The 27,414-nt window shown below is 41.7% G+C and overlaps 1 protein-coding gene across 2 annotated transcripts; it reads left to right on the top strand.

Annotated features, from left to right (window-relative positions):
* Positions 1 to 2,088: 2,088 nt before the first annotated feature.
* mdfic (MyoD family inhibitor domain containing) lies at positions 2,089 to 26,631 on the top strand. 2 transcript variants are annotated; one of them, XM_061029760.1, is made up of 5 exons: positions 2,089 to 2,414; positions 2,709 to 2,868; positions 4,808 to 4,918; positions 17,831 to 18,208; positions 23,662 to 26,631. In XM_061029760.1, exons 2-5 carry the CDS (start codon positions 2,775 to 2,777, stop codon positions 23,910 to 23,912), a joined length of 834 nt encoding a protein of 277 aa, XP_060885743.1. In that variant the 5' UTR covers positions 2,089 to 2,414; positions 2,709 to 2,774; the 3' UTR covers positions 23,913 to 26,631. The 2 variants fall into 2 exon arrangements, with proteins under 2 accessions (XP_060885743.1, XP_060885744.1); XM_061029761.1 differs by lacking the exon at positions 2,089 to 2,414 and adding an exon at positions 2,512 to 2,634.
* The last annotated feature ends 783 nt before the right edge of the window (positions 26,632 to 27,414 follow it).

The raw sequence follows: 27,414 nt of genomic DNA, 5'->3' as shown, positions 1-27,414 counted from the left end.
GCTCTGTGCATGATTCAATCTTAGATGAACTATGGCCATTATATACTGCAAGGTCAAAATCCCATTACTTAAATGCAATTTTATCCATGATTTTTTTCTTATAGGCCACATCTCTCAAATATATCTCCACATTGCCACCCAGATAGGCAGGCTGAAAGCACTGCATGCTGGTTAACAGAGTTCTTGGCTTTGAGCAGCTCTAGGGGATGGAGTGAGGGAGGAATCTGTATCCAGGTAATTACAGTCGGAGGGGGCACAGAGGTCCTCTGTGATTACACATCAGCCCTGTAATGGATTCAACACTTATAGACGGAGAGAGAGGGAGAGAGACGCATTCCTTGCCTTCCCCATTGCGAACGCAGGGGACGGGCGTGCTAGAGCAGGCAAGGTGGGGCGGGGTAGGGTAGGTATATCTGCAAGATGGATTACGTGGGGTTTGCCGAGTTCAACATTGACACAGATTCATCGTAAATCATTATGCTGGGGACCCGGAGTGATTTCTGCATTAGGAGCAGAAAATGGAGTTCAGCCAGTCAATGAGGGAGGGCATATTTCACATCAATCACCTCCACACTCTCATGTTACCGAGGCTTAAATCTCACTTATACTGTTACCAATAGGGTTCAATGGCTATGATGGCAATCAGCAAGAAGCTGCACTAAACAATATCTTACTGACTACACAGAGGACACAGCATGAGGCTGAGTCGCCAATTATTTAAAGTGAATTAGACCTGAATTGAAATGGAGAAAAGTAAAAGAAGATGTTGGAGGAGGTTGTTTAGATTATAAGTCTGGAAAACTTATAAGTTGTCAAACTTTTAACTCAAGTTGGCTAACTTTCCTGCAGCAGTTATGTTCACATTCTTCTTATAGATAAGGCGGTCAGGGACTGAGTTTGTTGCCAAATGACAAGGATTCAGCCAACTACACTTCAGATACCTGAGATTTCAATGTAGCACAGTTGTAGGCAAAGTAAAACTAGAGGAATTTACTTAACCTCTTTGAAATATCGGGGCCCCACTCATCTCATAGTTCAGAACTAGTATGTATGTACACCCAGTAATGTAGGCTATGTGAAATGTACAGTATGTTAGCATTCAGATGATTCATATGTTTTTTGAGGCCAATTAGATCCCAGCATGGTTGTAGCTTTCCACCTCTTATTAGACTCTGATAACAGATATCCTAATGGACTTACTCTGGTTGGATAGGCCTATTAGGGGTGATGTTGCTCAGGCGCAGTTCTAGAAAAAAATGACTTAGGGTGCATCTGAGATTAAAGGGGGTGCAGCTACAGTGACCGGCAATGTCAAATGTAAATTAGCATGTTATTGGCCCCACATGTGGTCCCCAGTGGACATACAGGTCACGTGCACTTGTCATGACCATCAGTAATAAACAAGCTCTAAGTCAGTGTTGTTATTTGAACGCCTTGATTCATTATTGAAATAATTATGTTTATGTGTCCATTAAATTGAGGGTGCAGAAATGTCAAATTAGGGTGCAATGCATCCTTCTGCACCCTCGTAAAACTATGCTGCTGTTTCTGCTTATAGGCTAAATATATACATTTAGACAATGCTTTGAATGTCTTCTATAAAGGAGAACTTAAAAACTGAAAAAAATATTAGTATGCAAATTATTTTTTACTGGTCATGCCTGTTAGAAATAAAGTTTAGGCCTGGACAATAATCACATTTTTTTTTAAAAGTCACTGTACTCACTTGACAGGCCTATTAGGCCAAATGAAATCCACAACAATAAGGCTACTTGCACCCTTGTTGACACACGTTAACATTTTCGACAAAATGTTGTGATGTTTTTATTTATTTTGCTCACAACATAAAGCCCAGAGACTATGATATTTGAGAGAATTTGAACAGCATGTATTAGGCTAGTAGTCCAAAACTTTTAATAAGTTTTAACATAGCCTACAATGAGTCAAAAATGAGTGAAAAATCAAAGACTGGAGCTCTGGTTAAATTTTTTTTCTTCCTGTTTTTTCCGTTTTCCTAACTTAATTTTCGAGGACACATGTTTAGGGAGGGCTTTGCTCACTTCTCTACCGCCAAGGGAAGCAGAGGGAGAGAAGAAGAGAGGCTTCACTGGCTGTACTTCAGGAATCCGGATATGATGAAAATGTTTCAGACCTCAGCAAAGCACCACAACTGAACGTCGACGGCGTGGCGAGGACAGTTGTTGATATTTCACGAACGTCAACAACATCTGGACAAAGTTAGACTTAGAGAAGAAAAAAAAAACCTGCTGCAAAAAAAAGTTTTCGGACTTGAAGTTTCCCCCCCCTCGTTTCTTTTTTTTTTTTTTCTATCCCAACGTCTCGGGGAAAGTGTAGGAGGAAGGAAGGATGGGAATAAGTCAAATTTGAAGCGAGGGAGTTGTCATGTTTGAAAGGTAAGTTAAGCTTTCTTAAAAATATGTCCGAGTCAGCTATAAACAACACTTAGCGAGCGTCCGTCGAGTTCTGATAAAGAATAGGGGAGTATGTGAACTAATGGGCTGAATATGGCAGCAAGTTTACGTAAAACGCAAGGGAAGGGAAATTTCCACTAAGTTGTAACTGCAGCTCGACGTCACTCTCTCGCTGTGTGAATAAGCAGACGACTTTCTGAATGTGAGTAATGAGCAACACGGTGTTACTTTGTGTCTTCAAGCCTGTGCTGATGATGAGACATTGCTTTTTCACAGCGCCGAGGGCTGAGGACAGGGAGGAACTACTTCTGCTGTGTTTGTCCCCATAAAGACAACTGTCTCATGTCCAAGGAGACAGTCTTGCCTCCGGTAGGGCTGGCAGGGCCAGGGAAGGGCCCCCAGCAAAAGAAAAGTCCCCTTCTGTCAGCCTCTCAAGGTAAGGACACTCAGGACATACAAGTTATTAATAGCAGGGGATGTAAAAGTTGTGTTAAGGGGGTCAGAGTTGGTTCTTTGGCTCCCCAGAGGTTCTCCTGTGAGATGTAACTAAACTAGTATTTTATTAACAGGTAACACAGTGTGTAAAACTGCCTCAATTAGCCTAGCTCTGCAATGCTTCACAACTAACAACATACTGAGTCTCTCATCCAACTTCTTGTTGTCCAAAAGCCAAAAATATGTCCGTTCAAGCACTCTGCGACTTTCAAACATGCATGAATTCCTGCTCCATGATGCACTGCTTGTGTGCACATGTGAAGTTCACTCTTGTGAATCTGTAATGGAGTGCACAAGTAATGAAACAGCGCTATAAATATCTTTGACAATTTCCGTCAAGAGCTCATGTCGCTAGGTCAAACATGGGCGAAAACAAGAGAAGAAAATCACACACAGCATTAAGGAATCAGTGAATGCGTAGCAGATTACTGGTTTATCAGTGTGCTCAGGACAGTATCAGCCTTGTCTTTTTAAATTACATTCATGTGACTTTTAGTGTACATCAGTATCTGTGTGCTCCAGTGTTAAGCCTTGATAATGTTTTTGCTTTTTTCTCTCAATAAAGTCTGAAGAAACGCCCTAGTGACTATTAACAGCAACCACAGCCAATTATAGTTTTTAATTAACTTTCTAGTTGCCCCTAAGATTATCACATGTAAAATAAGCTTACCCCCGCACCCCCTTTTCATTTTTCTTCAAACAAGCAATGAACCGTTAACCACCCTATTTATACCAAGCATCATTATGGCATTGTCAAAAAATAGCAAAGTAGGACAAAGTAAGCAATCACTGTGGCTGCTGGATTGCGAATGGATTCTAGCTGGACCCTTCAAAGGCGCTTGCAGTTAAGACTGGATTTCCCCTCTCAAGGGACTGTAGATGTACTGAGAAGAGAGCAATTTATTTCTAACTGTGATCACTAAATACTGCGATGCATCACACAGTGCTGCTGCTAACGCAAGTGCGGCTACCATACATCAGCTCCAAGCTGAGATATGTGCCACATCTATCTAGGGCTGCTGGCCTGCACCCATCCGTTCCACTCCACCATCCATCACTGCTTACAAACAGAGAGTGTTGTAGCATCGGAACAAACGCATCAAGCTTTGATAAACGTGCTGCTAAGTCATTCTTCAACTTTTTTTTTTTTTTTTATGATTCCAAGCAAAAAGAGCCCAAGATACAGAATGTGACTGCAAAAACTTGTAGGGCATGAGAAAAAAAAAGAGTGCGCTATGAGCAGGCTTCTGGCCTGAAACCAGTGAATAAAGTCATTGTGGAAGGTTTATTTACAGAACAAAGCAGCAGTGTGCAATAAGCAAAGCGTCAGACAGTCTTGAAGTCAAAAAAAGCCAGAAGACACGGCTTAGGGAGATGAGTGGAGCTGTCTGGTGTTTTTGCAGGCCGAGCTATCAGGCCTAACATTTTTGCCCACATACTTTTTCCAATTTAGATGAATGCAGTCTTTATGGCAGTCAAAAAGCAGCTTGGCAGGTAGAGCACACCCAGGGAACAGAAGGAGAGAAAATGAGATCCAGAGCTCTGGCACAGCCTTCACCTGAATCGCCCCACTATGTTGTGCAACCATTTGCCAGCGGCCTGTGTTTTTTCTGGCAAAAATAGGCAGAGCAGCCTCTGCACCTTTTTCGCTCGTCCAGCTGTCTCTGATACTTTGTCCACTGTGGCTGACCCTGCTTTCAAAGTTTACATCTGTTTTTGGAAGAATGTCCGTAATGCGCGTTGATTCAGAACAGTTGAGCTCGTAATGGGATAACATTAAAGTAAACAACCGGAGCGCCATAATATTTTGTTACTTAACTTGGTGTGCAAGTTTTTCCTTCCTCTGCCATGTTTTAACATTTAAACCCTTGTGACCCTAGATGCCTGCGACAGTGAATCATCAGGCCGAACACCGTCGCCCAGGAAACAAGCCAGTGAGGGAAAAAGTCACGTGACCGAGGAGAGGCCTAATTATTGCGAGCCTGTAAGAAGTAAGTTTTAACGACCTGGGGAGCGCTGGAGGCGGACAGCAGGGTATCGTGGTGTTATTTTTAATGACAAACAACAATGAGGCGTTTAATTGGAGAGTGAAAACGATTAACATATTTTGCCTGCTAAGTCAGATGGTTGGGCTTAAATTCAGTAGGTGTTTAGTGATCGTTTTTATGTAACATTTAAGTGGTTCAAGTTTCTTCGTTTTTTTATGAACATGCCTTCAAGAATGTGTTTCTTAGACAGTTCCATATGCACGAGGCAGGCAGGGTCAGCTAGCCAACTTCAATATTATCTTCAGTATCTGAAATTAAAATAACATCAAGAAAGCGCTGAGGTTGGACAAGTGAGAGGTGACATGCCCGCTCTTTCATTCCGCCATAATGACCAAGACTTGGCTCGTTTCTTCACTTTTTCGTTTCTCCTTCCAACCCTCGGCGCTCTGTTTGGGAAGTGGGGAAATCCTCTTTGTGGTTCTGGCATTGACTCTTTCAATGCACTGATTGCTTCTTAGCCACAATGTTTTTGCACTGTACCAAACATTTACCTTTTGGAAAAGAATTGTGGTAGCTGCTGCTGGAGGTTTTTTCCCCCTTTTACAGTTATCAGTTACATAAAGCTTAAAGACTAATTCAACATAGCAGAGGTAATAAAGTCCCTATAAACAATCTAATAACATTCACCTTACGTCTTCAGTGTTTTCTGACTCATCTGATTTCCTAACTTCGGAAAACAGTGGTAACTGAAAAAAAAAACACACAATAATATGCAAATCCTGATACAGGGAGATTTACAAAACAACTATTTGGCATTTAAGTGCATGGAATATGAGCAGGTCTTATTAAAGGTCACTTATCATACCCCTTTTTAACAAGTTTAAATAAGTCTCACTCAGAGCACTGCAAAGCATGTCTGAAGTTTCTTGTTATAAATCCAATCTGATCCTGTATTTTATCATGCATATAAACCATGTGTCTGACCACTCCCCTCTCTGGAAGGACTTTGGTGGCTTTAGGCTTTTTTTGCACCGTGCCCAATTGTTTACGGTGAGCATGCAGACTGAGAGGGCAGAACAAACACCTATCTGTGGGTTTGTCACCCACCTGAGGGAGGGGTTACTGCCCTTTGTGATGTCATGAAGGGAAAATCTCCAAACGGCCTGTTTGCGCACACATTTTCTGAAAATTGAAGAGGACAGACTTTTCTCATAATTGGGGACTAGGGACACATATTAGTGAACGGAAACATGGCTAAGTGTATTTTGTATAATATGTGATCTTTAAGTGTAAATGCACTTTTCTTCAGTGGAGTGACTTGATACTCATCGGTGGATTGCAGGTGACAAAGAGGAAACTGGCTAAAAGCCCTGTGTGTTTTATTGTTCTTAAGAAGGGTGAGACGTGTCAGAAAAGGCTAATAGCAGCTGATTGCTTCCATCTATGCAAGTGCTGAGCTATAATAAGAATTGTGTTTTTTTTTTTTTTTTTGCATTTGCCACAACAGTTCTTTTGTTTCTAGGTTGTTAACTTTTCCAGGGTGCTTTTTTTCCCTGCCTCTTTTGTATTAAGCTTAATGACTTGCCGGTGGCTTGTTTACTGATTCAGCGAGGAAAAAGAGATTCAGTCGCAGAAAAAAAAAAAAAAAGATTTTCTGTCACGAGGTCTTTCTAGCTTGGCAGGTGTGTGGAGTATTGCACTACTGGGGAGGGGGGGGGGGGGGGGGCATGCTTTTCTTTCATCTCAGCAGATAAGCCCCTGTGACAACAGTTTTGCGTTGTAATTGATGTCACCCCCTCTCAGCATCTACACATAAACGTGCACTCTCTCTCATACACGCACACAGACTGTCTGGTAAGGGAGTTTTAGAGGGTGGAAGACGCGCTACTAGACTTACAAGAACAGAAAATAGTAGAACAAAGGCAAAGCTACAAATGTCTGCTATGATAACCTTTGAGTTTTAAATACCGATGTTTGTGGTTTTATCAAATTCTTCAAGGAGCTCAAGTTAATCTATTTGTCTCATAGTCCCTCTGTGGTTTTGTTTGTTGAGGTGACCAATCAGATTGCTAGCTGGCAAGGGTAATTGAGAGCCCTAGTCAGTGCAGAAACAGGAAATCAATAAGAAATCATCTGCCTGCCTACATCCTGGCCCTTGCTTCTCCTCCCTTTCCCTGATGTCCCATTTAAGGCTTGTGTACGGTATGTGGAAGGGTGACTTTTCACAACAAGAGGAAGCCTATTGTGATGTTGTAATAACAGCGAAGATCCCGTTTCAGTTTGGATAACATTGTTTTGACAAGTTGTCTTTTAAAGCGCTGGGTGCCAAGAGAACAGGAAAGTAAACATGGCAGTGGCTCTGTATTAAATTAAAACTGTTTCTTTCAAAGCTCAGCATACATTTTAAGGGGAGTGCATTTAAAACTCAAACACTAAACCACTGAAATTATCATCATAAAAAATGTGAATTTCCACAGTTAAAAAAAACATGGTGGTTCCCATGAATGCAAAGTACTCCAGCTTATAAGACAAAAAATACAATAAAATTCTGCCCTCAATGTAAGGCCCTTGTTGGAAAACGGTTCCTCTGTGGCTCGGCAGTCCTGAGGGAGGAGGGAGACAGACATTCCTCAAGAGACGGCTCTGGGTTTTCAAGCAGCTGATATCTCCTGCAAACAGGAACTCGGCTCTCCAACCCCTGCTTCTGAATACATTTCTACCAACCTGCACCAGTTTCAGGAGTTTAGTCGTCACATTATTCACCAGATTGTGATTGCTCTTTTTTTTGTGGTTGATAAAGATGACCTTACTAGCTTCTGAAGAAGAGGTGTTTTTTTTTTATATTGGTAAAATTCTGTAATGAGAAAGGAAGGTCAAATAACATGACTCTTCTTCAAGGAAGACATTAGTGTGGCCTTTGTGTGAATCCCTGATTGGGCGCTTTAGTGGCACACCTTTTGGAGGTTATTACCTATGTGCAGAATTGACCTTTTGCAAGTGAATTTGTGACCCCTAATAAATGCAGTCAAAGGGATCGTTTAAATGTCCACACTTGTACCTCTCTTGCAAGAAAAGATTTCTCCACAGTGCAACAATTAAAATTTATACACAACTCTATAAAGCGTTATGATACTAGATGCTTTGCGGAGTAAGATGAGGATGAAACAAAGGGCAAGTGCCTCCTCCTCCTCCTCATCATCATTTTCATGATCAGTGCTGAAATATTCTGCTGCCCAAGTGTTGAATCAACATTCTTACACCGTCACACGTTGCCTCATGTATATTCCAAAGTTACTTAAGCACTCAAAGACTTTTTAACCTCAAGCCAGTTTTCTTTCCCCTCAATATTTTTTTTCTTCTTCTTCTTCTTCTATAGGAAGCAGACAGTGATTGTTGTTATGCAAGATTCATATCTTCATAGTAATCCTCAGAGCCCTGTCTCTGCAGAAATTATGTGTCTAAAGCAAAGACCTATTATAAACTGAACCGTAATTTTCAAGTGATTACTTACCAGTGGGTCATGGAATCTAAAATTGTATAAATAGGGTGAAATGCTAGTGTAGGGGTTGATTAAAATGGCCATTGTAATTCTACCTCTGTTGTAATTATTTTCTCATTGTCTTGGTGCAGATAGATTTCATATGGGAAATTTCAAGTGTGTTAATTAGCATATTTTGCCCGAAGTGCCCGAGCCTATTCACTCTTAATTTTTTTTTTAAAGATATTCAAAATACTTGAGCCAAATGATTAGATATGCATACGTCGATCCATGGATTGCAGTCTTTTAAGTATGCAAGATACTAGGCAACATATATATATATATTGTGGAGGGAGAGTGTTTTTCTTTCTTTATTGCAGCTCTTAGAAATAAAGAGTAATCTTTCCAAGTTGTTTTAAATACCAATTGACCTTTATGTTTAAAAAGTTCTTATGCACTACATATTTCCAGAAGTGGAAGAAATATTCAAATCTTAAACCCTTTCTCAAGTAAAACACACAGCAGTTAAAAAAAAAAAACCCAATGAAGGCAGAAATTAAAAAATCCACTACACAAAGAGCAGATGTATTGCACTAGCAGTGCAGACATTTAAGAATGTGCAACATTTTACACATAAATGTTGCAATTCAAGTATATCCTTTATAAATGTCTCTCTGAGTCATGGCTGTCTACAATGAGTGAGAAGCGCGAGTCCCGCCAGCTGTGCTGTTGTTGGAGCTGTGTTTACATGGACGGGATGGCCTTACGTATAAAGCTGTTTTGGTCCAGTACTATAGAAAAGTATAACTCATCCTACTCACTGCTTTTCTGAATGTCATACATGGGTTTTTAGATCACGGCCATCATGTCAATTGATGTGCAATGTGAAGCTATGAGTTAAGTGTGCTAACATTAGCCTGCTAACACAACAATGCAGGCCACAGGCAATTGCAGCTCAAGCAAAGGACAATTTTCTCCACCGCTTGTACTTAATTATGGTGCGTTCCATTTTCTAACTCCCCCTTTATACGAAGGCAGGTGGAGAGGGGTTAGCCAAACAGCACAGCAGTTTGCTTTGGTTTAATGCTGGTGCTCAGGGGCGACATCTACTGGATCAAAAAGTCACACATTCTTCCTTTAAAGATTTTTGGGGATTTTTTTGGGTTTGCCTTCATTGGATAGGATAGCTGGAGAGACAGGAAATATTGGAGTAGAGAAACAATGGGGCGTATTTTAAAACTGGCATGTTGCTTTAAGACACGAGTAAATAAGAAGTACCTTAAATGTAACGCTTTATGAACTACTCATCTGTATTTTGCATCCTGTATTATCATGCATTTTAATACAACGACAGATTCAATTCAACTAGCCTTCATAAAAAAATATATTATGTCAACCTCATATTTTTTTAATCTGATGACCCAGGTGCACTGTTAAACTCGTGTACTAGCTCCTTAACTAACATCAGTGCCTCTCATAAACCACTCGGAGAGGAGAGCAAGAAAAAAAAAAAAATCAGCCAGTTCAAATGAGAGCAGCACAGTGGGGATTACTTGGCCTCTAACAGGGTTTTGGCTCCAACATTAAGGTTAAAACCCTATTCTATTACTGAGATCTCTGCTGATGTTGCCCCCGCCAGCTATGACCCCCTCGAGCTTCCAGCTTCTTGCCCCCTTCGTGTTTGCAGGTTCAGTGCCTCTCTGCTAGGTCATTCTGTCAGCCCCCCCACCCCCCTCCCCTGATCATCAGAGGGTGACCAGGGACCAGGGGATGGCTCCCGTCCAGACTCACAGACAGTCACAGCCGACACAGGCCCAGGCGAGTGCAATACACCCCCCACCTATCTTTCAGGCAAGAGCTAAAATCGATAAAGGCGTCTCCGTGTTTAAAAAGCCACTCAGAAGCAGACTAGCACCTCTGTCCCAAAGGCTGATCTCTCAGCTTAAGGCCTTGATTGGCATCCCGAAGATGTGAGGCGCTGACCCACAGCTGTCCCATTAGCAGAGGGTTAATGCTGAGATTGATACTGAGCAAATAAAGGAACTAGATGTGGGGGTATTTTGATAGACTGCCTATCCCCTTTCTGACCCAGAGTCAAACCTCAGCTTTTTTTTCTTTTGGCTTTTAGGGAGTGCTAGATCCTCATCTCCAGTTGTGGATGTGCTGCAAGATGCATACTGTATTTATCAAGTATGTGCTGTTGTGTCTAAGTTTTTGCATGTCTGTGCCTTTGTGTATGTGCACAAGTACGACTATGCGCATGTGCATGTCTGCGCGCCTGCCATTGAATTTCAAACGAGCGAGTTTCCTGTGGAACTTCTACTTCAGCGAGTAGATTTTGAAGCTGGTGGAATATTTGAGTCATCGATGTAACTGAAACTGAAAATACCCCCTTTCCCCTCCCGTTCACTCCCGCTCTGTTGCTCTGGTTTTGTTTTGAGTCGTCAGCGAAGGAGAGGGTGGAGCACGTTTTTGGAGTATGGAGCCTGGCAGCTCCCTCAGGCCTGCTCTGAGTCACGTCATAATTGATCTTTCTAGAAATTGCGGTAGCTAGCCGTGCAAAGCCTAAATCCGTGCAAGATGTGCAGCTTTTTAAAGATGCTGCACTTGACTGACTGTTTCTACACTCCTTCTCCCCTTCACTGTAGTAAGATACAGATGAGAGAGAATAATAGGCGCTTGACTAGCTTAATGCAGAAACAGGCTCGTACAAATTCATCTCTGAAATTAGGAAAAAGAAGAGAATAAGGCAACATTTAGTCTCTCACAGCAGCCAGGTTGTGAGGCTCTGAACGCTCCTTGATGTCCTGCGTTCTGCTACATTAGTAGCACTCAAATTAGCACCATGCCAAATTCCACACAACACTGGAGAGACCAGAGACAGAGACTGTGGTCAAAGCTTGTGGAGAGGGGGGAGAGTTGGGGTAGGAGTGAGTGAGAATGACTCCCCCTCAATGTGATTCATGTAAGAGAAAATGGCATCTCATTGAGAGTTTCAATGATTTAGATAGCAGTCAGACATATTAATCTGGGAAAATGTTCCGTTTTCAAATCAAAGGATAATTGATGACCCCCCCACCACCACCACCACCACCACCACACACACACACCTTAACCAGCCTCATGCACTGAGTATGCTGAGAGGTTCGTCAAATCAAGCTCTTGTCTTTCAAGTTGCCTTTTCTACTGTAAAATGTAATTAAGCAGAACAAGGTCCGAGGGGGTTATTTTTTCCACTCAATCAGCAGCAAAATTTGAAATTAGCTAGTCCCTAACGCACTGCTTCTCTCTTTGTTGCATAGAGGCGGCGGTGGTTAGGAGAAGAGGGAGGAGGGTGGGGGGGGGGCCTTGGAAATAATATTAAGCTCTGTCTTCATGTGTCACTTCCCCTTCAGCAGGTTAGAGGAGCCAAATTTGAACGACTGTCACAGAGAATTAAAACGGGGTGGAAACTAAGCGTCACTGCCGAAAACGAGCTGAGCAATATGAAGTGACCGTCCTGGGATGGGGATAGAAAAACAGGCGAAAAATGTGACATTTCCTGCTTAAATGAGATGCTACACAATATGATCAGCCTTGACAGGTGACGAGAGCTAATAGAGTTCTGTTGCAGGTTAACAAACGCACACACCCACTCACACACACACACACACATACGCACACAGCATGTCACTTTTGCTGATGATGATCCAATATCAGAGCAGGTAATTTAGCAATCCTCAGCGGTCATCATCACCATCCGTTCTTCTGCCATCATCATCATTTTATCTTGGATAAATACAAAACATTGTGTGTGTGTGTGTGTGTGTGTGTGTCTAAACTGACAACACCATGATGCCTGTGTGATGTCTAGCATCCCTTTTTTTTCTTTTTAAGATATCTATTGAAACAGGTGACATTTCTGTTAGCCTTTGTCAGGTCGCTGTCCACTCTGTAAACTCCACGCCAGGAGGCTAATATTCTAACCAAATGCTCGTTCCTGATTGCCAGTTGACATCGCCAATTTGCTCTCATTTCATACCGCGGCTATCTGCGGTATATTGATGCTAATCACAGTTGGTGGGTTTTGTTGTGCCGGGACACTCGGATGATGATCCTCGTGTCGTTTGTCTGTTCCTTCCAATGCATTTTTCTAGACAATAAAGAAAGTCCTTGTCCCGTAGTTTGGAAGGTCAAACGGTAAACGAGGCTTTGATACGCCCAAGGAAAATTTCAATCAGAGCCCTTTGTAATAACATTCATTGTACTATTTTCCTCCCTCTCTCTCTCTCTCTCTTTCCCCCTCACTCTCTCTGCAGTATAATTCCCCTGGTTTTGCGTCTATAAATATGGCCAGGGAAGATGTATAATTTCTAATGAGAATATATATCCCTTTGGATTGAAAGGCAGAGGCTGTTCCACGGCGCTGCTGTTTGTTAGGAGGAGAGATGATACCTCAGGCTGTTTTGGCAGAGAGAGGAGGTGGGGGGTGGCAGCAGCAAGGGTGGTGGTGGTAAGAGGAGTCTGGCTAGGTCATTGCACATTTACAAATTAGCATTTCAATCATGCAGGTACATGGGCAGCCGAGCAGAAAATATACATGTTTTTCTAATACAAAGCAAAAAAAGATAAACAAAACGCTGGCCGTGTCAGAAGAATTTGCATTTCAGAGCTAACTGTCTGTCACTGTGTATTGTGAAAGTTTCTGTTCAGAAAAAATAAAGGATCCTCTTCCTACCTCATATTCCATTCGGTGTTAACTGACAAACTTGCAGCATTGTGTAATAACTGCTATTAGTAGATAAACACAAGATCTGGATTGTGGTGTTTATTTGGCTGACATGATGTGACATTTGAATAACTGTATGCTCGCTATGATGGGCATTCTAATAAGCCTAGGCAAACACCTTCCGTCTCTCCTCTCCCTCTTTCTCCCGGTCTCTGGGGCATTAATATTAAAAAGGACTGAGCTTTAGAAACACAGAGCTTGTGCGGTTGTTCAATCCTCTCCCTGACTTACCTGTGACTCTCGGCGTAGTGGTGTGCAAATGAGAATCTCCATGCTGCCCTGTATGACCTCTGCGTTATATTTTCATGTTCTGGACTGTTTTAGAATTCTTGTTTATACAGCTCTGTTTTAGTTGACATGCATGCATGCATATTTCTTCCTGGTAGGTCTGCCTTGTAGTCTGTATGAATTAATGTGTGTGTGTGTGCATGTGTGTGTGTCTGTGTAGGCTTTAGACATATGTACTGTATGTATATCTCTTCTTTCTTGTGTCTTTTGGGTGCAATTTCTAGTTCCCTCCTGTAGGACCTTTTTTTTCTGTGACAAAAACGGAGGTGTTTATATTCTCAGTTTTACATACAGAGCGATCCCCTGCACAGCTCTGGTGCAGCTCCAGCGCTCTCCAGGCACTCCGGTGCTCGGTCCCTGTGTGGCGCAGCCGCTGAAGACTCGGTGACAAATGGCAATTATATTTGTGTGTTCTTCATGAATCCATCAAACACTGGCCTTTTAAAAATGCTCCCCAGATATTTGAGGCTGTCAGCTACCAGTAGCTGGGACCAAATTGGGATGCTGCTTAGACAGTCAAGAACCACTCAGCCCCTAGTTTCCCTTGTGATGTGTGTGACAGCGTGTGTAGGGGAGTACCATGTTTTATTCAACTACAAATGTACACTCTCAACAGTTGTTGATGTACTCGAAATCGGACGGTTACAAGTCCAATTTGAAGTCTGTGTGTGCATGTGTGTGTCCAGTTGTTCCTCCAAAACATGGTGTTATATTGCAACCTGTCAGGTGGTGTGCATTCAGTTATCTCAGGACACCTACCCATCTCTGCACAACTCGTGTTATTCTAAAGAAAAGTTGCTGGGAGTAATTCATATCAAGTATTGATGCAGTTTGTGTTTCCTGCTGTGCTATAGGAATAATGCTGCAGCAGTGCGTGTGCTGCTCAGTTGATTTATTTGGACACAGCTCTTGTTTGCATTTTTTTATTTGAAGATGGAGAATTTAACTTAATTTTCAGAAAGTTTATTATTGCTAGAGATGCACCAATCCACTTTATCAGTTCCAATCCGATTCTGAAACATTTGTACCGATACTGATTCCGATATTTAAAAAAAACACAATTAATAGTGTTATTTTTGTTGTTGCCTTTATGTGTAAGGGTACACAAAGCTGTAGTCAACCTGGCATTGCATTTCTTATTAAGGGAAAAAAAAACCTAAAGAGCGAAACAAATCAATAAAAAGGTTCCAAATAAATTCATTTGAACTTTGTGGTGGCTCCACATACAAACAGGAGGCAGTAACAACTGTAAAGTTTTCAGCTCCTATTTCTATCACATAGGAGCTGTTCCATCTTGTCTGAACTTCTTGGAGACGATTTATGTACACTTCTTAAAGTTTAGTCTGAATGTCTTTAAAATTAGACTGTGTGAGTTGAAAGTGTTCAACGATCCTTCTTGATTGGTGATGTGGATCGGCGCCGTCAGTCTGAAATCTGATATGTAAATTACGTCAATATCGGACCAGATACCGTTGTTATTTCGGATCTGTCCCATCTCTAATTATTGCTGTACATTATTTTGAAAATATGACGTCCAGCATTATGTTTACTCTTTGTAAAAGCTCATGGAAGTTGTGCACACACTTCTAAATGATCTTCAAATTAATTAATTTGGATCGACTGATCTGATGCAAAATTGCTGATGGGTTGTTCCATACATTTTAAAGCAGATTTAACAAATGTTTGTGTTTTTTTCTCTCAACTGTATGTTGTCATTAATTACAGAAAAAAGCAAATTGTTTTTTCAAAATATAATTTTGTTTGCCGCCGTGGATGTACAGTGAAAGTTTTAGATTCCCAAACTTCCCAGCGCTGCACACTCCAACAGGACTTGTATTTCTCCTCTCTCTTCATTATGTCTTCATTTGTCTCCTAGTGACTGTACAAGTCTGTCATTGCCATCTTTGACAGTATCATCATTATCATGATCAATGATTATGAATATCACTCCACTGTGTCCATTCATCTTAGTCACCATATTCATCAGGATAAAAATAAAGCCTAGGACTGTATGAAGACTATCCAGGAACCTGCTGCTGAAACACACAGCCATGCACTCTATACATGACTATTTATACTTTACTAAATTGAAAGCTTGACTTCCTGAAAGGGAAAGGTAATTATGCCTCCCAGTCTGCTTCGGCCTTTCTGTGCATGAATATGTGTTTATGTGTACGAGCTTGTGTGGCTACTTTGTTAAACCTAAATGGGAAAAAGGACTGTTTTATTATGCGGGATGCTATGGGTGACTGATTTGTTATGAGCTGTCATCTTCTTGGCAGGAGTTTTCTAAGTAGTAGAGATGTGAAAAACTCGGGACTTTGCAGCGTTATGTGTGTGTTGTGTTGTTGTGTGTGAAGGACGTCATTAGAAATTATTATATAATATATAAGTTAATTATTTCCATTTTACACGGATTTTCTCTGGCATTCTGTTAATTGTCAGCCAGTCCTTTTTTATTTTTACACATAAACAATATGTAGCCACATCTAGGAATCGAATGAGAAATCGTGATGTTTGAGATTCAAGTTAAAGGAGAACAAGGCCCACTGTGTTGCTATGTTGAAAAACCGTACTAAAGTCTGAGCGTATTCCTAGCTTTCTAGTATTAACCAAAGCACAGAGGTAAAAATGCAAGGTGCATATATTAAAAATGATTGAAAAACGTAACAAAAATGCAACTGTCAGGGGTAAAACTGAACAACAACAGACGAGGCGGACTCTGAATCTTCTTGTTAGCCAGCTTTAGTCCCTCCCCACATTGTCATGGGCAGCCTGCAAAGCTTGTGTCTTTCATCGAAGAAAATCCATCAACCTGGATCTTAAATCACTGCATAATGAATTCTCGCGCGCGCTACCCAGTTGTCTAATTCAAATTGCATGGAATCCTGATCCCCAAAGTCTATATTTGTTTATCCAAGCTGCATGCAGGAGCCAGAATGAGGAGAAGGCAAAAACCCTGCGTGTGTATTTAATTGCTTTGTTTTACATCCACATTCACGTCCGGCCTCTCCCAGGGTGATGTGTTGTTAAAAAGGCGCAAGGCCCTGATTCCCACACTCTCACCCTCCCTTGTTAACTGTAATTGCACTTGTTGGTGAGCTGAAAGACAGAATATACAGACGGAAAAAAATGACTGACTTCTTTATTAAGTTTGAGTCCATGTTGGAAAAAATGTGCTGATTTTTGGACAATCGTAAAACTCATTCACTTCAACCTCTGCCACACAATTGTTGAACATGGCAGAATTCAGTGGTGGAGAAACCATTTATTTAATGTATATGAAGCATAGAATAGGAAAAAAAAAGAACAAGTATAGTTCATACTAGAAGAGATGAATAATTCACAACTTCTCAAGTTCAACGTGCACTGCCGCTGCGTGCACATGCACAGCGTTTCTGATGTGGAGGGGAGGTAATGTAGGAGTAACTCCCAGTAGAGCTGAATGTGCAGGTGTTCCTCTCAGTAAAATGCCACCTCCTTTAGTCACTCACATCCTTCGCCTTCTTTCTTATCAGACAGGTCGCTGTCTCCTGACTTTTTTCGAGGCTGTCACACATCCGCTTAGAGAGACTAGTTGAGGCCATCTCTGAGCTTTTCAGAGGAAAGGAGATCATTACCGTTGCAGACAGCAGCTATTTTGTATATGCACAGTATCACAGGCTCTCTTTTTCTTTCTACTGCATTAATCTCTCTTTCGCACTCGCACACTGTCTCAACTCACCTGGGTGCTGCTCCCACAAACGTCTATCTGCCTGCAGCGCTGGCTTTTGTGAACCTGTCACATATAAGGTTCCTATATCTCTCACTTCTTTCTGTCATGCTGGGATGAAATATTTGCCAGATGATCGATATTATCATATTAGGGAATGGCAGCAAGATTTGCTGAGAATTATTAAGCTGAAATTGGTGGTGTGTCTCCATTACTGTGTTCGCTTTGTAAGAACTGGGACTTTATATATGAGTAAAAAATGTGGGGTGTAACGTGAAGAGACAAAGTTGTTTTCAGTTAATATAAAGTTATCAAGCGTCTATCTGAAAAAGGCAAAGGAATAGTAGGAATCCACAAGTTTCTCCTCCATAATGAATAGCCAGTAGAAATGCAAACTTATTTAAGTAAACACGTATGCATTCATCATTTGCTGTTCGGTAGTATTTAGTGGTCAACTTCCACATCAAAGCTGTATGTTTTTTTCAGTTTGAAAGGATTTTGATGTATTTAGACTCAGCTTGAAGGTTTTCAAAGGCAAATTAAAACATGAAAAGTAAAGTACTGCAGGGAAGCTGCCTTAAATACTGATTAAAGTAATTGTGCAGGTTCTTAAGTCCCCACTCTTTACTAAACATGAGTGAAAATGTAATCTCTCCTGTCTCCCTCCAGCTCAGCCTCAGTCTAAGACTCAGCATGTGCCCTCAGAGCCCGCCGGGGGAGACGCTGCCAAGGACCAAAATGGCTTTCTCCATCACGGCACTGGCACGCCCTTGCTGAGCAACGGCAATGGAATCCATCCCGGGATTGGCGGGGCAGGGGCCACTTGCATGTGCTCTTGCGGTGGCAACATCAGCAACGGTGCCACAGGTGGGTCGAAAGCAGCAGCGGCGGCCGCGACGACAACAGAGCAGCCGAGGAAGCAGCCGTCAACGCCCGTGTCGACGAGGATGCAGAGGAAACTGAGGTCCAGCTTGTCAGTCAACAGCGACAGCAGCCGACGCAGCAAAGGCAGTTCTACGGGGTCCCAGAAACCTCCTTTACCTGAAGGTGAGTGTCTCACGCACAAGAGAGCACAAACCAACACATACACACAGTTAGACTCTCCTACTAACTTTGCTAACACTTTTTTGCTTTCATGCCTTTCTTTCTGTAATCGGCTTGTATATTCATTCCATCGGTTTTCTGGATCAATGCCGGTCATTGTGCTTTCATAAGGATGTTTTGTTGTGTGTAAATTAACCAACAAATCAGTCAAGCATACATGATTGTTAAACCATTTGAACATATGAAACAAATGATTTTCAAGCAATACAAATACTTACTGTATATGACGTTTTTTTACCACTTTATTTCTCAAATAAAGAGAGTTACTACATAGTTTCTAAAAAACATAAACTGGTAGATTTTAGTAGCTAAAATATCTATTTTTGTTATAAATCAAACATGAGCTGCAGTCATACTGAAACAATACACCACCACATATGACAATCAAAGAGAATTCTGTGCTGAGGGGGCTGTTGTGCGAGGCACTGCTGAAATAATACCTTACAAGATATTGATAATAAATTCCTACATTCTCTCACCTTTTAATGATGGGGTGTGCATGACCTCTCGTATTTATCACTCCCGTCAACCCAGTGGCATCTTAGCGCGCTCCTGTGGCTTTTATTTTCCTTAACAACAAGTCATAGGGCCCGTTTGCCATGTGGGGAAGCCGTCACTTTGTCAGGTGCAATGCCGAGGTGTGTCCAGTAATGAAGGCGGCCGGCTGGTCCTCCTCCATCGGGTAGATAGGTGTGACCATCTAACGAGGCCTGAGAGCATGGGGTGCCTATTAAAAGTCGTGACCAGCCGTCTTCGGGCCCCTCACGGCCCCTCACACCTCTCTGGGCCCTTTCTGGCTCTCCCTACATCCCGTCAGCACCACACTGGCTCTCATTAATAAGGCCCCATCGCGTCCCTCCTCAGACAACATACATGTACATGTATTGTGTGTCTTTGTGGACATGCATGTGTTCTGTAGCGTGGACGATTTGAGGGCTAGAGCACGTTTTATCAAAGTGGAGGGGTAATTCCTACCTATTCATCCTACTCAAGACCTTTACCGGTTTCTCTTTTTGTGTGGGCTTTTACTTCAGGGTAAACTGGAAAATAAAATGTGTTATGTTATTTAAAGATTCACAATGGTCAGGTTGAGGTATGAGTTTAAATGAAGGCAGATAGATCTTTTATTTGATGATGTGTAAAATATGCATCAGATGGAGTTGTAGGCGAGCAAAACAAACCAACACACAATCACAACACCTCTCCAGAAAAAGGGTAGGATTCATCCGCCAGAGATATTCCAGACACGTCATGTTTTCAACATCTTAATTGCTAAAGAACAGAAGAGAGAGGGTGTAAAAAAAAAAAAGAGAGAAAAAAGAAAACAACATCAGCTCAACAAGTCTGTCTCATTATGGCTTTTGTGTTGCTTATTTGCAGACACAAGAGCTCTCAGAATCAATATGTTCGCTCTCAACTATTTATTTCCCCCCGGAAAACAGCCAAGCTGTGGTGTTTGAATGTTTACACGGATTAACATAATCTGTTTGCCTGTGAAATTAGCCTCCTAAACAGCCCCCTGAACACAGGAAATAAAAGGCGTAAAGCTAGCTGGAGCTAGCTCTGGGGACTCCGCGGCTCCCTGTGTTTCTTGGCACATGCCGTTGGCAGCGTAGCCAATCTGTGATAACACCGCCGCTTCTGAGGAGTCATTTGCTCACATTGTTTTTGTTCAGCGGGGTGGGTTGTCACAACTCTTGTCATCCAGTTTGCGTTTTTTGTTAATTGTGTGTAATCAGTTAAGAGCCTCAAGCTGCTTTAGCCTCATTTAGAGATTTAGGGCCAAAGATGCAAGCGTGCTTTGCTTTGAAACCTCGATGTGTTCTTGTGTGCTGTGTGAGCTCCTTCAGCTTTGACTTTCCCTCATTTATGGGTTATAAACAGACCTGCTTTAAAGTGCATATAGTGGACCTCTGCTATCCAGTCTACACCCTCTGCCCTCTTTTACCCATGTGTGCCTTCTATGCATTCCCATGGCCGCCAAAGTTGTTTTTTCCTGATCAATCTCTCTCTCTCTTTATCGCTGTCCGTCTGACCATCTTGCCCTCGCTCTCTCTCCCTCTTTGTGAGTTTGAATGTTTTGCACAGCTTGCCGCTCTGAGGCCCATCCAGCTTGTTTTGTGTCATGCCGCTCCCTTTTTTTGATGTTAGCTTTCCAGATGTCTCAAACTATTTCCTCTGAGGCGCCGGACACTGTTTTTTTGCCCCTGCAAACTGTGGGCTTCATCGCTGCTCGCTGACATTAAACAGGAGCAGTGTCAGTGTGTGCTGTTCTGTCTGTCTGTTGGTTGGTTTCACTCTGTGTCTCTGTCTGCCCTTCTGTCTGTCTCTCTCTGTTTTCATGGAGATGTGCGTTGCGTCCAGCTCTCTCTTGTGTACAGTATAGGACCCCCCCTTCCTCCCCCCCCCCCCCCCCCCCCCCCCCCCCCACCCCTCCTTACTGGCTTCTCTAAGATCCAGACTAATCGCTGGTGTTGAATTATACATCCAAGTGAATAGCAGAGATGGCCGGCCGTTGCTTAATGCCTGTGTACTGTGTTTATATCGTATTCACAGTCTGCTGTTTTCATTCTGAACACTGGCATGGCTATACCCTCTGGGTCCTTCAAAGTTTGTTAGGATGAACTTTGAGGTTTTGTACACACAACTCAGGGCAGTATTTATTAACACATTGGCTTTATTTCAGCACTCATATGGGCAGAACAGGATAATGGATGCTAGTAAGGCTGGGTGATATGGCTTATACATTTTGATGACTGTATTTTTTTTATATTGATCAATAGCAAGATTTGATCACAATACAAATCCTTCCTGATTTTAAGGAAACTTAAAGACACCATTGGGTTTCACTCTTCTAAACAGAAACAGGACACGTAAGACAACCTGCGAGCTAAGCTGCTACTAGCATTAGGCTGCCAGCTACTCAAAAAGTGTCTGTGAAGATGTCTAAGAATTGCCAGACATTAGTTTGTGTTGTAGTGATCAGTTACCTTTATGTGTTCCGACCTCGTCAGTGGCATCGAAAAGTTTAAATGTTGTCACCCTTTCTAGTCGGCATCAGAATTACAAATCGGATAAACCTACTATTAATATTCATATTAACGTAAGGGGTTAACGATGTGTTGTGTAATGCAGCCAACCCACCACTAGTCAGGCCTATTGCTCCGACCAGTGAGCCTGCTCTTCCTGCTCTACTCCCCTGATGTAAACCAGCATCGCGGACAGATTGCTTCTTATCCTGGAGGAAAAGCGCAGGTAAATTGGCATATTAAGACTCGACCAGTGTGATGTGTAAACATATTCAGCAGAACCGAATAATCAGTGGTGCTAGCAATGCTAAACTTAGCCACACTCAGTAAACAAATTGTTTAGCCGCAGAGTTAAGCAGCATTTTAAAAAGCTGTCAATTTTATTATTGAAGATTATAATAAATTAATTCAAATTGCAACTAAACAGGCTGAGCAAAATATGATGTTTAGCCGTGTTTAATATATTCAGCTACATTTTGACTGTTTATTTTTAGTGTTTTCTTAGTTTTAGACTAGCCGACTAGTCTGTATTTAAATTTCCATTTTATTCAAAAGGGTCGCTAGGAACATCCCTAGTTTGCAAGGTTTTTACCAGGAGCTGCACTATTTGCAGAGTTCTCCTCTTCCAAACACACAAACCTGATGCAGTTAAAACCTGTAAACATGCTTAATAAGCAGTTTCAGGGTTGAATCATTGACTCTCTAATGGTCATTGCAGACAGAGAAATAGTGCTTAGCTGCTTCTGACACCCATATAATTGTAGTCATGACACTTCTTTTGTCATAAATTTCCCCATCCTTGTTCTTTTGTAAAGGCCAAAGCTTTACAAGCTGACGACTGGCTGCCTGTTGTTGCTGTTTCTGCTGTGAGTAGAAATCCAAAACCTGGACAACAGAAACTTTCTGCACTGTCCACATGAGGTGTGCATAAGTGCAGGATTCATTCTCATGCATCTTCCATCACTACACTTTTTTTATGGCCTCAGATAAGGATAATAAGATGCATTCAAACTTCAGGCGCACTTGCACACTTGCACATTTTGCTCGTTTCATGTTCCTTCTCCATCTTGTTTGTATCACACTCAGCTACTGCTTCTGGTCAGCTCTGCAGCCCCTGAGCACCGCAAAAAATAGGAAGAAAAAAAAAAATCCCCCTTTACTTTGATTAATCAAACATGAGCATCCAGCGGTCCACAGCTTGCCTCCCCGTGCTCGTCCTCCACACTCTCCTCCTTTTGCGCTCCCTCTAACCCAATCAGTAACAGCCCCTTCTGACAGCTCAAGATGGGCTGATGAAAGTTATGCAAATGTGCCCTGTTTGTAATGCTATTTTTCTGCATACATCCACATCATGTCTTTTTAACACTCCAAAGCAGTGGTGCTGTGCTGGCCTTGGTGCAAAAAAAGGAGACAGCTGCAAGGAGTGTGTGCCAGGCGCACTCACCCAATGATATTTCAAATGATTTACTGACTCAGATACAACTACAGAAGTTTAAGTTTGGAGCAGCATGATTGATGACAACATAAATCATGTACATGTATCTGTTATTAGTGCAACGCTGTCCACAGGATGTGAATAAACTAACAACTTCAGATTTTCTTGCTTCCTTTTTTTCTGCATTTCGCTCTATTTATTTTTCCAAAGACAACTATTTTGAGAGTTGTACTCAACAGATTACTGTAACTGCTGTAGCACCCTTACACCAGATAAAGTTTCACATTGTGATTTTCTTACCGGAATCAAATTATTTTGGGATGAATCATCTTGTTTCCTGCAACCTCCTACAACTGTGAAGAGAATATCTAACATTTCTGCTGGTTAACGGTCATATTTGTAATTAAAGGGGAGCTCTTTATTGCAATGAAAAAACAAGCTGCAACCGGCCACCAGCTACTCAAAGAGCGTCTGTGAGGAGTTAAAATGTTAATCAGAGGTGTAAGAATGGCCTGCATTAATCCACCTATTTACCAGCGGAGACTCTTGGACTTTACTAATCACCTTTTTGTGATCAACCTTGCCGTTTGCATGATAATGCCACAATTATTTAACAGTCCGTTAATCAAACCAGCAGGGGGGGAATTCATTGCTTTGAATTTGTCTTATTCCGTTCATCCCCCCCCTGTGTAGTTGGCTCTGACCTTCTTTAACCACGCAGCTACTGTCAGCCTGCCGAGCATGCACTCGCTCTGCATGTACCGTTTCCATTAACACGCACTAATTTAAGGGAAAATCTCATTTGCATCATGTACACTTTAATTTGTATTTTTGTGCATACTTGTCAGTGTTTGGGTCAATTTGATTTTCTCAATTCACACATTTATTTTACCTTACAACTCATCACCCTGGCTGGTGTCACGCTGATCCAGACTGCTGCGTCCACTGCATCTTGGCTTGCCTGTTTTGTGAGTTCCTGACACTTTGCAACATGGTGGTGGCGCAGGCCTCGTGCGGCGCGTGCACGTCGGAGGCATGCTGCTGCTGCTGCTGCTCCGACGACCTGGGCGACGACTGCAACTGCCCCTGCGACATGGACTGTGGCATCATGGACGCCTGCTGCGAGTCCTCGGATTGCCTGGAAATCTGTATGGAGTGCTGCGGCATCTGCTTCCCCACATAAGGGAGGCCTGCGTTGGGGTAGACCGGGGTGTCTCTCTGCAGGGGATAACTGGACCCTGGATGGAAGAATGGAAGGAACGGGCTGCAGCTGTCACTTTGAATTCAGCAGCAGACAGAGGGAATGTGTGTGTGCATGTGTGTGATAGCTGAAATATGTGTGTGTGTTGAGTGTTGCTGTTGAATGTGTGTGTGTTTGTGTAAAGCTTGCTTTAAAAGATGTACTTTGACACTGGGCTTCTCCACCAAAACCAGCTCAGCAGGGGCTACAAATAACTATATGAACATGTCAGTTAAACATTTAGTGTGTAGGAAAGTCTTTTTCTCTTACCTGTTCTATTCTTTTCATAAGAAGTATTATCACAGACTGCCTTAGAGATTTTATTGTTTCATCAGGAATGCTGTTTAATCATGTCTTGCCTCTTTTTAGTCATTCCAATGACCGATGTGCTGCACACACTAAACACTTTTATGACGCTCAGAAACATTAGTCTTAGTACTGTACTACACTGTAAAGGATTTATGTGACAATTCAAACATTCTTGGTTGCATACGTAGTTTTGCAACACAGACTCAATTCCTCCGATCTACTGTAGAGCAGCAGAAACTGGTGAAATGTCAAAGGTGAATCATCATCTGTGACTTTCTGAACCAAAGGTTGAGAATGAGCTTGCTCTGAGGGTGGTATGTTTGACTCTTTTATTACTAAACAAATCAAATACAAGTGGCTTATTGTAAGTAAGAAACTGCACAAGAAAGCTGAAGAGCTTCTAATTCTTAGCTTCTTACAAAAGGCTGGACATTATGATGGAGTATAAGAGCATGGAGGATATGAAGGGTTAAAAAAGATTTGAAAATTAAGTCATTAAATGACAAGAATAAAGTTGAAATATTATGAGACACAAGGGAAAATATAACATGAATAAGGTGGAAATGCACAAGCATGAAGTCCATTTATTTTTTTTATAGATTAAATGGAAATTTAACAAGAAAGAATCCGTAATTGATGCTATGGTTAGCTTGTATGTTATGTAGAAGGGGGATATCAGAAGTGCAGCCAGCCATCTGCGCTACAATGAGTGAGGCTACATTTATGGTAGGTTTGATAAAAACCTCAACTCTGAAAAGTTTGCTCAAGAAACTGAATCCAGGGGCGCTGGTGGCCCAGTGGTTAGTGCGCGTGCCCCATGTATGGAGGCTACAATCCGCCAAGCTGGTGGCCCAGGTTCAACTCCAACTTGTGGCTCCTTTCCCACATGTCATTTCCCACTGTCTCTCTCTCCTCATGATGTCCAACTGTCCAATCTCTCCAATAAAGGCACAAAAACCCCAAATAAATCTTTTAAAAAAGAAACTGCCTAGCCTCGGATCCCCCCTGGAGGAGCAGGAAAACGTTGTTGGGTAGAGGGAACTCTGGGTTGACACACTGCGCCTGCTGCATGCGCGACCCAACCTCACATGGATGAATGGAAAAAGAAACTGAATCCATTCATAAGAAGGGTAGTCTAATATATGGTCTTGTAGTATTACATTTTTCACATCATACTACAATTTAATTTTTTCTCTTTTCTCTTAGAATGACAAGTTCATTCATGTCATATGACTTTAGTCTTGTTATTACCACCTTTATACCTCTGATTTTGTTTCTCCATTATGTGTCCTCATACTCTGTTGTCTGAAGCTCTATGAAAACATATACCAAAGAAACTCATCTCCTTATGTGGCAATGTTTAAAGCCTTGTGTTTACTGGAAATGTTGTGCAAATGATTATGTTCTGGATTGAAAAGGGTTCTGACTGGCTTACTGTACAGTTTTCTGCTACTTTAAGATAAACCATGTACAGCTCATGTCTTTATATCAACGAGAGTCCTCCTCTACTATTTACACACAGGCTTTATCGACTGTATATGGTACCCATCTTCTCTACGATTCCACTTAATATACAAACTGTGTGTGCATGAATTGTTGAACTGCACTCTGTTCACGAGGGCGTCCATAAGGAATTAAAAACGCTGACCCTGGTCGCCGTATAAGCGGCTTTCATGTATCAAGCCCAGTGACTCACAACACAAAAAGGGAATCATGAACTGTCATGTTGAAATGGTAAACTATTACAGGGTAAAGGCAGTTTTCTTCTCCTTTTTTTTTTTTCTCCTTCTGTGTATCTCCAGATGAGTTTGTAGTGAATCACAAGCGGAGTCATTTTCTTGTCTTGGAGATCCGCTTTGATGTTCAAGTGATGATACTTAATGCTGGCCCTCATTAGCACTGCTAGCTAAATGGTTTAAAAAAAAAAAAAAAAATCGTCCCTTTCCAAACGCCAACAAAGATAATGTGCTGTCGTGTACGGCTCGTCTTAATGGTGCACTGTTGTTGTGTGTGAGAAGACTGGATAAGGCACCTCTGCAGCAGAGAAAAAAAACCCAACTCATTTTCATGTTAATGGCACCACACGTTTGTTCCAGGCTCATGAGTGACTAGAAAACACAGTATCGATAATGTGAAGAATTCTTCTAAAAAGAGAAAAATGTACACGTGTAGCAACAGTACATGTCATCTTCTTATACTCAACAGTTAGTTTTGTTTTTGTATTCTGTGACTTAAACTTGATTCTTGCCATTTTCATCTCCAGCAATGCTTTATATCGCTTTATACGTTTTGTACATTACCTTCTATCTTAGAGATCTGTCTTTAAAGAAATAAAACATAACCAAAGAATGAATGATTGATGATTGTGTTTGCAGACCAACAAGCTCCCCTTGTCCTTTTAATATGAAAACCATTGTATCTTGTGTTTTGACATTTCATTTTTTGTGATAAAAATCCTACAAATGACTGAAGAATGTCTCTCTTTTACTGACACTAATGCTTGAAAGTTTGCTTAGTCCACCACCTAAAGCAGCATTTACTACAGGCACGTCCTTTATTTGTTTCGGGGGTCAGCATTTCACATTGAAAAGAAAAAACTTGCACACTACTCATGCTGAATGTTTTCTAATAAATAGGTGATGCTGAGCCAGAGTAGTGTACAGGATTTTTTCCTTCCCAACTTCTTCATGGGATAGTTGGATGTGCGAAGGGCTGGGCGATATGGACCATCACTCATATCTCGATATTAAGCTGAAAGGCAATACTCAAAATATATCGAGATGTCTTATATTAACAGTCAGTTGCACAAGATCAACATGTACATGCAAAATAAACTCCCTGTTTGTGAAATTAAAGTCATATAAAATAAAAATGTTACTTTTCTGCATAAAAAAAATATATGTTATATTCTTGTTTTTTTAGTTTGTCTCAGAAAGAGAGAGAGAGAGAGAGAGAGAGAGGAGCAGGCTGAAGAGAGGCAGACAGTTGGATGAGAAAAAGGTGAGCTGGCAGCTCTATATGAGACGCCTGTAACGTTATTTAAATGCTACATAAACTGTATCGATATTGTCTTACCCTATATCTTGTTTGAAAATAGATTGATGTACCTTAACTCTATAAATCGCCCAGCCTTAGA

Source organism: Labrus mixtus, chromosome 22 (assembly GCF_963584025.1).
Source record: "Labrus mixtus chromosome 22, fLabMix1.1, whole genome shotgun sequence".
In the NCBI taxonomy this organism is placed as follows: Eukaryota; Metazoa; Chordata; class Actinopteri; order Labriformes; family Labridae; genus Labrus; species Labrus mixtus.
This window is presented reverse-complemented; position numbering and strand designations above follow the sequence as displayed.

What these genes read in the sequence shown, in the direction of transcription:
- mdfic (XM_061029760.1), top strand. Translation starts at nt 2,775, where the DNA reads ATGTCCAAGGAGACAGTCTTGCCTCCGGTAGGGCTGGCAGGGCCAGGG. An exon ending in CCTTCTGTCAGCCTCTCAAG is followed by an intron (nt 2,869 to 4,807) that starts GTAAGGACACTC and finishes TTGTGACCCTAG; the next exon opens with ATGCCTGCGACAGTGAATCA. An exon ending in TTATTGCGAGCCTGTAAGAA is followed by an intron (nt 4,919 to 17,830) that starts GTAAGTTTTAAC and finishes GTCTCCCTCCAG; the next exon opens with CTCAGCCTCAGTCTAAGACT.